This window comes from Bombina bombina, chromosome 1, assembly GCF_027579735.1.
Source record: "Bombina bombina isolate aBomBom1 chromosome 1, aBomBom1.pri, whole genome shotgun sequence".
Taxonomy (NCBI): Eukaryota; Metazoa; Chordata; class Amphibia; order Anura; family Bombinatoridae; genus Bombina; species Bombina bombina.
This window is the reverse complement of record NC_069499.1, coordinates 535,027,858-535,040,727: the sequence shown is the minus strand read 5'-3', so window position 1 is coordinate 535,040,727 and position 12,870 is coordinate 535,027,858. Positions and strand designations below refer to the sequence as shown.

Genomic DNA, 12,870 nt, shown 5'->3' with positions numbered 1-12,870 from the left:
CTTTCGTGATTCAGATAGAGCATGTCATTTTAAGCAACTTTCAAATTTACTCCTATTATCAAATTTTCTTCATTCTCTTGGTATCTTTATTTGAAAAGCATAAATGTAAGTTTAGAAGCCGGCCTATTTTTTTGTGAACAACCTGGGTTGTTCTTGCCGATTGGTGGATAAATTCACCCACCAATAAACAAGTGCTATGCAGGGCCCTGAACCAACAATTGTCTGGCTCCTTAGCTTATATGCCTTCTTTTTGAACTAAAGATAGCAACTGGCCAAACTCTTCCAGTTTTGCTTTTAATCTTAGCTGAGAGCTTGCAAGCGAGTGCTGGACTTTCTCTGTGTTTATTTTAATTTATTTTGTCATTTTCCATATGGGCCTTGCACCCAGACTTTTCTGGGGCTAACTGCCTGTGCCTTTGGCGACAGCACAGCTTCCTCAGAGTGCTATTGAGCACCCAGGGTTGAGCATGTTGCAGGGTCATCGGATGTGTACTCAGTCCAGTCTGAGAGTGCAGTCCCCTTCTGTGTTTTATATATATAGTGACCTTATTGCCGTTTTAAAAAGGGACACATATGAAAATTACACATCAAGGCTGTTAAAAGAAATGTTTTGAGTAATGTTCCTTTATAAGAACCGTGACATATGTATTTTTCATACATGTCCCTATTTAAAGTGGCAATATGGTCCCCCTACTGTGTACATACACATATATATATATATATATATATATATATATATATATATATATATATATATATATATATATACATAAATACATACATTGGAGCCCTTTCTCAGTCAAATACATTTACCATATCCCCTTTAACCTGTTTTTTTTTTTTGTATTAAAAAGTAAAATAAGGCATTATATACATATTTACAATTTGATTGTGATATATTATGTGCAACTTTTTTTAACCTTTACAGTTTACTTCAAGTCTGGAGTTGCACTAAATATTCTAGCACCGTATCGGCTTGCGCAAACTATTACTTTCAACTTTCAATACCAGCGCAAATTAGCATGATCACGATATCTAATTAAAGTGTAGGCTGTGCTTGAGTGAAGTTGGCTGTGCTAACCCTTGTCTGGTTAACACACTTTACTATGGACTTGTAATATCTATATTGTTTTTCTCGCCCACGCTATTATTAGTGCACCACTAGTAATTTGGCCCCATGTGTTATAAAATTGTCAGTCCATATAGAAAACTTACTCATTGTTTTTTCTATAATTCCTTACAACTCTCTACCTTCTAACTACAAATTATGATCAAGCATTCTGATATACTCATGCTTCCCGACAGGGGTCAAGTCGAGCGGGAACGCATGGGAACGGAGTTCCTGAACTATGTTCCCTCTGGACTGAGAACAGAAATGCTACAGTAAAAACTGCTGCTGCTGGTAGGAGAAGCTGGAGCACAGTCTGGTTAAAGGGATAGTGAGATCCTCTAGTAACGGGCAGTAACACTTCCTACAATACACTAAATGCAAGCCTGTCAGCGGTCCTTCTGTCTGATCACTGCACTGTGGTGCTAACATTTCTGTGTGGCTTGCTCTGGGGTTATTTAGCTTCCCTCAGCAGAAATAGGACTATTGCAACTTAAGTGGGTGAGACTCTGTGACAGAGGAGGATTCTCAGGCCCAAAGGCAACCATTCAACCCTTTATTGGATTTAATTTGCTTTCATTAACCAAAGTGTAGAGATTATATACATATAAATACAGTGTGTGTGTGTGTATATATATATATATAAAACAATATTAATTATGAAGGGGTGAAAGTATTGGTGAGTTCCCACGCTTTTATACGTAGGAATTGACCCCTGCCTCCCAACATTGGGCCCCACTGATCCAAAGTCTTGGAGACTAAGGTGTCTAGGTGATTTTGGGAGTGTAGTCTGATCTGTCTTAAAATGGAATTAGCTCCTCCCATGCTATAGCAAGGATTAAAGTGAGCAGGTGTATGCTATAGTGAAGTGACTAAAATTAGCTATTATATGCTACAGTGAGAATTAGATTGAGCTAGCATATATTATAGTGAAGACTGAGGTAAACTAGTACATGCTATAAGGTGGACTAAAGTTAGTAGAATATGTTATTGTAAAGACTGAAGTGAGCTAGTTTTTGCTATAGTGGGGATATCAGGGTTATAATGTTTAATATGGTAAAGTAACCAGAGAAGCAGTGGGAGATTCTCTTTAGACTTATGCCCATATTTATCAAGGTCTGGCGGACCTGATCCGACACTGCGAATCAGGTCCGCCAGACCTCGCTGAATACGGAGAGCAATATGCTCGCCGTATTCAGCATTGCAACGCCGCCCCCTGCAGACTGGCGGCCAATAGGCCGCCAGCAGGGGGGTGTCAATCAACCCGATCGTACTCGATTTCCGATTGTCTGTCCACCGGCGATGTCTGTCCACCTGCTCAGAGCAGGCGGACAGGTTATGGAGCAGCGGTCTTTGTGACCGCTGCTTCATAACTGCTGTTTCCATTCGGAGCTTGATACATATGCCCCTTAGTGTTTAAAAATGTACCATTTTTTATTTTAGTATTTGCAGCTTATTTACTAAAGTTAGCAAACCACCCCATAATGTAATGATTAAGACCCACAAATTTTATAACTAAAGAGACTGAAAAGTTGAAGAGTTGGGAGTGGTTGAAGTAGCAAGTGAGTGTGTTAATGAATCCATTCCCACATATATTAGACTAAACAGACCATGTAGGCACTAAAGACCTCTCCAGCGTCATCTCCCCAGTTCTTATGTTATTCCACAGACCCCATGTGCACATGCTAATGCATATAGGTGTGTATATCTGTTGAGGGGGATTTATTAATGTGTTTTGGGTAGCTATATATCTGCGTAAATGTTTGTGTTTATCTGTGTATTTAGGTGTGCAGGCGTATCTTTGTGAGTGAATCTGTATTTTTGTGGGAATGTGCCAGGATGTGTATGGGAGTGCATGGGGGTGCCTATATATTCAAGCATGTGTGTGTCTGAGTTTGTAAACATGTTTACAGAAGTGGATCTGAGAGCGTATCTGCATGTCTGTGTATATATGTATTTGTGCCAAATGGTAAATGCTAGTTTGGATCTGCACATCAGAAGCATGTGTTTGGAAGTATTTGCTTTTACGTAGTTATGCCTGGATAAGTATCTTTGTATCTGGGATGACACATCTGGTAAAAACCTTAAGAGCATTGTTGAGAATACCTCACATCCATAGTGGGTGAGAAAAGGGCAATACTAAGCATTATACATCTGGTGTAGGACACAGTGTGTTGTCTAGGGAAGTCACATGTGTTAGATCAACTATACAGGCGATGAGCAAATAATGTTTACAAAATTAATATTTGGTTTTGTATTTAGAGCACAAACATAGATCCTGTTGCACCAACTGACACGTGTACCTTGTTATGTTTTTGCTGATCTCTAGCCCTGGTATCAAGGACATGATATGGGCTCTCTGATTCCTTGTTGAGATAATAGACAAGTCTGGATGGCAGTGTGATTTCTGTATGGAATACATGGCTGTCACTGTAGCTGTTGCTGTCTCTGCTGCTGCTATTCTTTTGAGATGTCCTTTCTTCTTCTGCCAATGTACTGTTGGTGGCTCCTGCAGTCTCATTGCAATGTGGAGCTGGTGAAAGAAAGAAACAATATGTTACATATTGTATTATTATTGTGATAACAATATGCTGTAACCAAATGTTTGAAGTTTTGAAAGGGGATAGAAAAGTCCCTCAAAGCACTAAAGTTTATCTTTAATGAACAGTTGCATACTTCCAATAAAGCTACTTTATCATAAAACTACTACTTAAAGGCATATGAGGATTCAGATAGATATATTAGTATTTACAAAAAACAAACAAAAAAACCCTCTTCTATTATCCTGGTTTACTTAACTGAAACTCATTTTGCAGAGGTTGGCTTAGTTGTATGCAGGTTTATTGAGCACTATATATAGAAGCAGTGTTTGCCGTAATGTTTGTAATAATATTATAATGTGGTTCTCAAGACACATGCTCGCTCCTGACCCTACCTCAGTATGCTCTAATGGAAATAAGATACCCAAGGATACCAAGAGAAAAAGGTAAATTTGATCATACAGTAAATTGGATTAAAAAAGAAAAAAAAGGTTTGCTTTATCTGAATCATGAAAATTTAATTGTGACTTTTTTATAGCACATCCTGCATTACTATATGAATATCCAAGATATTCCATGCGAGTCAGGACAAATAGGATTTCAAGAAGTAAAAAAATCTAGTGAAAAGCTGCTTGAAAGGTGTCTTCCTTTAGATTGGATACATATTTTTAGACTTTGTAAGATGCAAAGCCACTAGAATACCAAAAGATAATAACATGGACCTTTGCACAACATTTGAGGGGTGCTTAAAGGGACACTGAACCCAATTCTTTTCTTTTGTGATTCAGTTAGAGCATGCAATTTTAAGCAACTTTCTAATTTACTCCTATTAGCAAATATTCCTCATTCTCTTGGTATCTTTATTTGAAAAGCAAGAATGTAAGTTTAGATGCCGCCCAATTTGGTGAACAACCTGGGTTTTTCTTGCTGATTGGTGGATACATTCATCCACCAATAAACAAGTGCTGTCCAAGGTCTGGACTTTCTTTTTCAAATAAAGATAGCAAGAGAACAAAGGAAAATTGATAATAGGAGTAAATTAGAAAGTTGCTTAAAATTGCATGCTCTATTTGAATCTGGGTTCAGTGTCCCTTTAACATAGCAATATCAGAGAAACATGTACAGCAGGAGGGAGTTGTTTGTTGTACACATGAGCTGCATGTCACTTTAAATATGGCAGCTTATTAGCATCAGAAGACTGACTGACTGGGTGCTTATGCTTAAATATCAGGAGCAGAATTTGTAAAGTGATTTGCCCCTCTTGCCCCCTCCTACCTTGCACACTCATTAATAACAGGGTTTTCTTATGATTTTATAATTGGGTGTAATGGTTTCAAATAACCCACAAAAAGATAGCCTGTGCAGTAGGCTAACAGATTGGAATAGATCTCAATGTCTACTGCACTACAAATGATATCTGAATATTTAGAACAGAATGAAAATAATGAGTAGGGAAAGCAAGCAAAGAGCTGGATGGAAAAGAGATGTAAACTGAGTTATGAAAACAATTTTGTTTAGGTTAGAGAAAAAAAGTGTGTTGTACATTTTCTTCTGTGTAGCAAAGCACTTTATTATGGCCACTGAAGAAATTATGTATATCCTTTTGGAGTCTGTTGTACAGAAATGACCGGGGTACTATAAATTGGCACTGCTTCCTTCTTAAGAAACTAAATGCCATGTCGTCCTAAACTGTGAATAAACTAAAGGAATATCTTAAATACAAATGTAACCCCATTACCCAATAAAGACAACGTACGCAGAGATGGGAGGTTAAAGACCCATGTGTAATATTTATTTAAAGTGCAAAAACAGCAGGCATAACTTTTTCCAATGTAAAGCAATAACCTAGGTGGTGACAATCAGTAACTAATCCCTGCAAAGATGCTTGGAGGCCCAGGGTGCCAGCATCAAGTGGAGCTCAGCTACCACACTGACAGAGGCATCTCTAACAGAAGGTCTTCAGCCCATTGCATACCTAAGAAGGATCACCCCCCAGGCCCGCACCTGAGGACATCACCCCTCCCTAAATGGCAGTTTCTCAACCCTCTCGGCCCACAGTCTGGTTCAAGACCAACTGCCGAAGTTAGGGTGTAATACCAAACCAAGCTCCAAACCAGTAGGCCCAGGGTCTGTGAGTCATACAGCATGTTATACCCATGGGAGTAAAAAGGACAGTCCTCGGACTTACAGAGCTAGGTTGACTAACCTTCTCTTTGCTTGGACAACCTCGAAAGGAAGTTCAAAACTGATTGCTGTCTGCTACAAAATGCAGGAGGGAAGGACAGCTTCTGGAATCCACAGGAGAAGAGGCTGAAGAGTCTTACTCTTCATCCCATAAAGTGAGCAAAACCCCACCTCCATAAACAGAAAAAAAAGTTGTAACACACACTTACATTCAGCTCCCAAGGTCATTAGGTACACTCTGGCCAAGAAGGCCCTGCACTATCTTTTTGTTAATTTTTACAATCTTTATAAGTCCCAACGAGCAAATCACTTATGCCAGAGATATATAGTACTTTAAGTACAAAATAAAGATAAACTGATAAGAAATGAGAGAGCAGTCTCAGGATATATCCACCACCTTAAAGGGACATGAAACCCAAAAATGTTCTTTCTTGATTAGGATAGAACATTGAATTTTTAACAACTTTCTAATTTACTTCTATTATCTAATTTGTTTCATTCTCTTGGTATCATTTGTTTAAGGAGCAGCAATGCACTACTGTTTTTTAACTGAGCACATGGGTGAGCCAATGACAGTCGTTATATATCTGCAGCCACCAATCAGCACCTAGGTTATTTGCTGCTCCTGAGCTTACCTAGATAAACCTTTCAGCAAAGGCTATCTATAGAAGGAAGCAAATACAATAATTGAAGTAAATTGGAAAGTTGTTAAAAATTGTATTCTTTATCCAAATCATGAAATAACATTTTTGAGTTTCATGTTCCTTTAAGGATCCCTTAATCAGGACTTCCAGAAAATAATCACATTGCTCTATGTATTCTAATAAGTCATTAATACAAGGCATACTATCTAAGTAAATCACCGGCTAAATACAGGTTAAGTTAACTTCAAAACAAAAAACACTACAAAATAAATCTGGTTACTGAATACAAAAAGTGTGTGTCAGTGTATTTCTTATTGCTATCTCTTGTTAAACAAATGTAGGAGAATGCCGTTTAATTTATAGATCTTATAATTAAAAGAAAACCCTTTATAAAGCTACCCAAGTGTCCCTGCCATGAGCAGACGTACAACCTGATTGTCTGCCTTTCTTGGGCCCTACTGATTACATCATGCAGTAAAACCATATTTTATTAAATGTATTTATTGTGTCTAGAATCCTTGCTGCAGACTCATACATTAAATATGTCATTTTAATTTTAACCATTATCTCATGCCAGGACAGTACCCCTTCCTTCCAATGTCTGGCAATGCAAATTATTATAATAGTGCATACAATTCTAATGAACGTGTTTATATACGTGTTGTACTTTGGAATTCTTTCATTTAAAAGGGCTTGAGATATGGTTAGGGATACTTGTTCATTAAATAGGGCACTAGGATAACTAGATAAGGATACCCAAATTACCTTGGGGCACTCCCACCAATATGTGTGTATAGGTTCCTTCTGTTCTATAGCCCCTATAACAGCTTCTTACTCCTCCCTTAACAAAATGAGAGGTTCTCAGTGGTGTTAAGTACCACCGGAAAGCAGGTTTGAAACAATTTTCTCTTAAATATGCACATATTTTAATATTTAAAGGGAAAGTAAATTTAAAATGAAATGTTTATGACCCAGATAGAGCACACAATTTTGAAAAAAATTTCAATTTGCTTCTATTATCAAATTTGCTTTGTTCTATTGGCATTCTTGGTTGAAAAGTAAACATTGGAAGGCTGATAGGCACATGCATGTGTCTTTAGCAGTCTATGGCAGCAGTGTGTGTTTGCTTTAAGTTTAATATTGACTTCACTGTCCCTTTAAGTACGTAAGATTTTCAAGAGTTTTCCTTTATAACTTATGTATCTCACCTGCCATATATCTGTTCAGAATTCTACAGCTACATTGTTCATCTGATAAAAAAAAAAATCATATATCACTCAATAAGTCAAGACCTTTCAAGATTTAGTTGCATGTCTGTTCTGTGGACGGATCTTAATTAATTTTACAAACAAAATTCTCAAGGCTGGCACCACACTAATTTTCAAACATCACTTGGCTTTGCTGCAAAAACTTTTGATGCATAAAATTATATACATCCAAGAGGAACATTAAGTCATATAAATGAATAGTTGTCTCTATGGCAGGAAAGATTGGCTGCTTCTGGTTATATAGAATTAAGCTATAACAGACAAGAAAATAAATGGCTAAACCAATAGAAAAACCAGTGAAGTATGTAAGAGTCAGCAATATGAAACTATACAATATGGCTCAAAAGCATCTGTCACTCATGCTGCTATGGGGATCAAGCGTGCAGTTCTCACAATCTAAAAGCTTTCACAGTAGGGTGTATCATCAACAAGACTGTAAGAGGCAGGCCTAGTGTCTTTACTTACAATGTCACCACCAATAAAATGTAGATGTCACTCACAGCCATTGTATGACACAGTTCTTCAGAATAAGTTTGAACAAAGGCAAAATGTATTGTTGAAAAAGGTGGCAGTGGATCTTGACATTCTGCATCTCAAGTTATTTAAAATGTTTTTTTAATGTGATCCCTAAGAATACTTTACAGTATTTGAAAGGGAAACATTCCTATGGGAGCTTAGATATAAGGTGTGGTAAAATAATGTACTTCAGAATACAATAAACATACAATTACGGTATAAATTGCTTACCTATTCAATCTGTCTAAAATCTGTCATGTATTCCTATGGTCATTCTATTATTACTTCAGCTGTAAACTATTCTACACATTTGCTTCCTTTCTGCAAACACATGGCCTCTTGTTCTAGCATATATCTTTTGCTCTTTCTTTTAGGATTTTAACAAATCCGGTAAAATATCTGTAAGTTGTATAGACTTCATTCCAAATATATTCCAATGTACATCAGGATAGCTATCCTGTCTGAAAGACCCAATGGCCCAAGTAAGCTGAAAAATGCATCATCTTGGGGAGAATCAACAGAATAAGCTATTGCTGCTGTTCGCTTTTCAAGTTGAGTACTCCCCTCATGTTAATTCCAAAGATAGCCTGGCAGATGAATAGCTAGCATGATAATTCAGCAGCTGTAAATAGATGCCAAAACTACTTAAAACTATATAACAAATTCTTAACACCAAGTAGCTCTGAGGTGAGGTGACACATTTATTTATTTTGGTACATTAGAAGAAGATATGTTTAAATCACTAGTTTAGCAACTTGTTTTGCTTTGGGCAGTCATAACTTTGTGTGACACCCCTAGTGGAGGGCTGTGACAGCAGTCTGTACACCCTGGTCCAGAATAACTGGCTTAAATTATGAAAGAAAGTTTGTGTGTAAATAAATGTTTCATACATAGGGTTGCCAGATGCCATCTACAAAATATACTGAACAACCAATGTGTGATCTGGTTAAATCAGCAGATACCAACAGATCTCATACAAAACCACATGGCTATGCAGCTGCAGTCAGTCATAAACTCACACTGGACTTCAGGTCAGACATTGCATGTAGCCCTCTTCAGTTATAAGTCCAATATCAGATCAGGCACAGTCAATAAATTGTCCAAATTTGTTTTAATTTATTTATTTTATTGGTCATGCAACTGATATTCTGTACTGTCCTGGCAACCTTATTCAAGTGTAAAAGTTTCAGAAGCTGTTTGCTGTTACAGTGGAATAGAGCTACAAACTGTCACTTCTGTGTTGAGAGATTATATATATATATATATATATATATATATATATATATATATATATATATATATATTATTACATATATATATTATTACAAACATGATCCACATACATTTGAATAAACATTTTATTAATACTTGCGATTAAGAATCATAATTGTATAAGTGATATTTCTCCAAACTTTAGTTGGAAGTTGAAGTCCCTTAAAGGGGCATGAAACCCAAAAATTTTCTTTCATCATTTAGGTAGAACATACAATTTTAAACAACTTTCCAGTTTACTTCCATTATCAAATTTGCTTCATTCTCTTGGTGTCATTTGTGAACTGGTTTCTAACTGAACACATGGGTTAGCCAATGACAATCAGTATATATATATATATATATATATATATATGCAGCCACCAGTCAGCCCGCTAGAACCTAAGTTCTTTCCTGCTCCTGAGCTTACCTAGATAAATCTTTCAGTAAAGGATAACAAGAGAAGGAAGCAAATTAAATAATAAAAGTAAATTGGAAAGTTGTTTAAAATTGTATGCCCTGTCTAAAGCATGAATGTATAATTATAACTTTACAGTCCCTTTAACCAGAGCTTCAAATCAAAGCAAAGTAGTTTAACTTGTTCACCTCCCTTTAATGTACAACCAAAATGAGTTTAATAAGGTGATGATGGAGCAAAAGTTTAGTAAGTAAACATGAATCAGAACTTTCTGACTGGAATTCCCAGTAGTTATGGTATCAATTACGTTTTTATTGCTTTAATGCATTGTCCATGTGCCCAACTTATCTTCATATTTATTTTTAAATATAATCATTTACTTTAAATATTACTTTTTTACTCTCAGGATAGCATCATGCCTATTGTATATATGTTTACACTCAGTGTCCCACCACAGACAGGACACAATGTACACAACACTACTTTTGTTAGCAGTCTGATAGACTACTCTTTAGCTTTATAATGCGCATTTGTCTACCAGTTCCCTTGTGCTTTTGCAGCAGAGTGCTGAACTTCTTGTACTGCACTAAAGCAGATATCTGGTAGCTGCCCCATGTTCAATACTCAGCATTATTTCTTGCAATATTTCCCTTTTATAACTTAAGCCAAGAGTATCTGAGAGTATACCAGTTTCATTTGTTATTCAGACCTGTCTGGACAGTTTGCAAAGGACGGTCACTGCATTTTTGTAAGAACTGTAAATGCATTTTTTGCTGCTACAGGTAAATAGAAAGATATACACAATCAGGAACAGAAAAGCCACATGGCCCAAAATCCCCCTCCTTCCATCTAAAGTCTGCAGTATGCATTCCCTGTAGAGGTATTCACTCCAGCTAAATGTACTGATGGGAAAACTGGCTAAGTCATCACCTTTGGATGCAGTGCAGCACTCTCTCCAGACAAGCTCACAAACTTGCTACACCCCCATCAGTATTTAGAATTGAATAGGTCTTGCTTCAGGGGGTCTGCTGTGTTATGTTATAAATAAAATGCACTATTACTTATCAGCACCAAGCAGCTATCAGAAGCAGGCCTGTGAAGTTTCCTTCATACTGAGAAGCATTTTTACATGTGATCTTAAAATCAAAATGACTGTGACTATTGCATGGCTAGAACTATTTTTTTTTTTGGCAGCAAAGGAGATTGCTGTATGCACTCTGTATGCAGAAAGCTTTAACTAAGAGTTGGTAACTTACCTGTCTCTGATGCTGTAGTACCCCAGTGCTGTGGAAAAGAGAGCATCATTAGACAGATGAGGCGCAGCAGTGCAGGACAGGAGAGGAGGGCTGGTAGTGGGGGCACAGGACGGTGATGCCGCAGGGAGCTGCCTGCCTCCTCCATAGTTCATAGCTCTGCAGATCTAGGATACAGTAACACTTAGTCTTTATCTTGTACCAGCAAGCACGTCATTTGCATATTCTTCTCAGTATGCACCAAAGGGGCTCAAAACCCCACCAAGGGGTTATCTGTCTCCCATCTGGATTTCCCCTTATTCCTCAGCTGCTATTGCAGCACTTGCAACCTCCTCTAACAGTATCCACCCGTCTGTCTCTCTCCTATTTTTTCTGCACCTTGCACCTCCCCCCAAGCTTATGACTGAGAAGCAAGCAGCCCTTTCCTCCTCCCTACCTTACTACTCTCTGCAACACAAGCTGCTTCTCCTCCTCTTCCAGGGGCTGGTGCTGATGCTGCTGTTGCTAGGAGAGGAGGATGCTAGTACACATGCGTGCTGCAGTGCTAGGGGAGGGATCAAAAACGATGCAGTGGTACAACCAAAGGAGCAAAGCAGCACTATCATTTCTAAATCAGCTATATCACCACTACTATATATACACTTGTATGCATGCATATATCAGTTATAAAAAATCAAACCTACAGTTTAAAACCAAATACATAGTATTTTGTCATGTGAGGAAGTATTGAATGAAACCTGCCTGAATGCACACATGCACACACAAATAGATAAAGATAGATAGATAGATAGATAGATAGGGTATACATAGGCTGACCATATTGCAGCTTTAAAAAGGGACACATAGGAAAAATACATATGTCAGGGCAGTTTTCAGGGCTGTTTAAAGAAATGTTTTGTATAAGAACCCTGACATATGTATTTTTCATATGTGTTCCTTCTTAAAGCGGCAATATGGTCAGCCTAGGTATACACCAAAGACATTATAGAACCTAGCTTAAATAAAAATATTTGTTTCTACTTGACAGCAAGCAACACATTTTTGTTGTTTTTTTATTGGAAACTCTTGGAATAATATTTTATGAAATCATTAGATTTTTATGGTGAATAGTCATAACTATTCTGATATCCCATAATTATGTGTGTGTAGTATTTTATAAACTATGCAACTATTTATTTATTTCACGCTTGATCTGTTCAGATTCTTGTGTATGTCAGGATAAATATACCGCAGTAGTCACATTTTTTTAAGGAATTTAGCATATCACAACAATGCTACAGATCTCTGCTTTAAAACTGTGGCTTCATTTAATTGACTATACTTTACAAAAATGCAAAAGAAAGAAAGTATTTCCTAGTTCCTGCAACTGGCTTCTTAAATAATGATTATGTTACTTGTCATGAAGCTGAAGTGATTTAGCACTCAGCTTGTAATCATTCCGATAGAGATGCTATTTAATAGTGCACATTGCTAATTTTACTGAACTAGATAGCACAGTCGTCAGACTATTAACTTGGGAAAACTGGGTAATTACGTAAAATATCTGAACTTCCCATGGGGCTGAAGATTCAAATCCCAAAACAAGCTGCTTCAAAATGAAGCCATGCTATCCTTTCTTTAAGTTGCAATAATGGCATTGAGTGTGATATTGAATATTAGCAATGGGATAGGACAAAGGACACCAGCTG

The 12,870-nt window shown here is 37.2% G+C and overlaps 1 protein-coding gene across 1 annotated transcript in view; it reads right to left on the bottom strand.

Moving 5' to 3' along the window:
- The window catches only part of ADAM23 (ADAM metallopeptidase domain 23), a 292,223-nt gene extending 280,875 nt beyond the window's left edge, over nucleotides 1-11,348 (bottom strand). Inside the window, exons 1-2 of the mRNA XM_053698649.1 lie at nucleotides 11,186-11,348; nucleotides 3,412-3,641 (exon numbers count right to left, since the gene is read on the bottom strand). Of these exons, the coding sequence (XP_053554624.1) occupies nucleotides 3,412-3,641; nucleotides 11,186-11,330 (375 nt within the window). The 5' untranslated portion in view covers nucleotides 11,331-11,348. The remainder of the gene's footprint in view (nucleotides 1-3,411; nucleotides 3,642-11,185) is intronic.
- Between the last annotated feature and the right edge of the window lie 1,522 nt (nucleotides 11,349-12,870).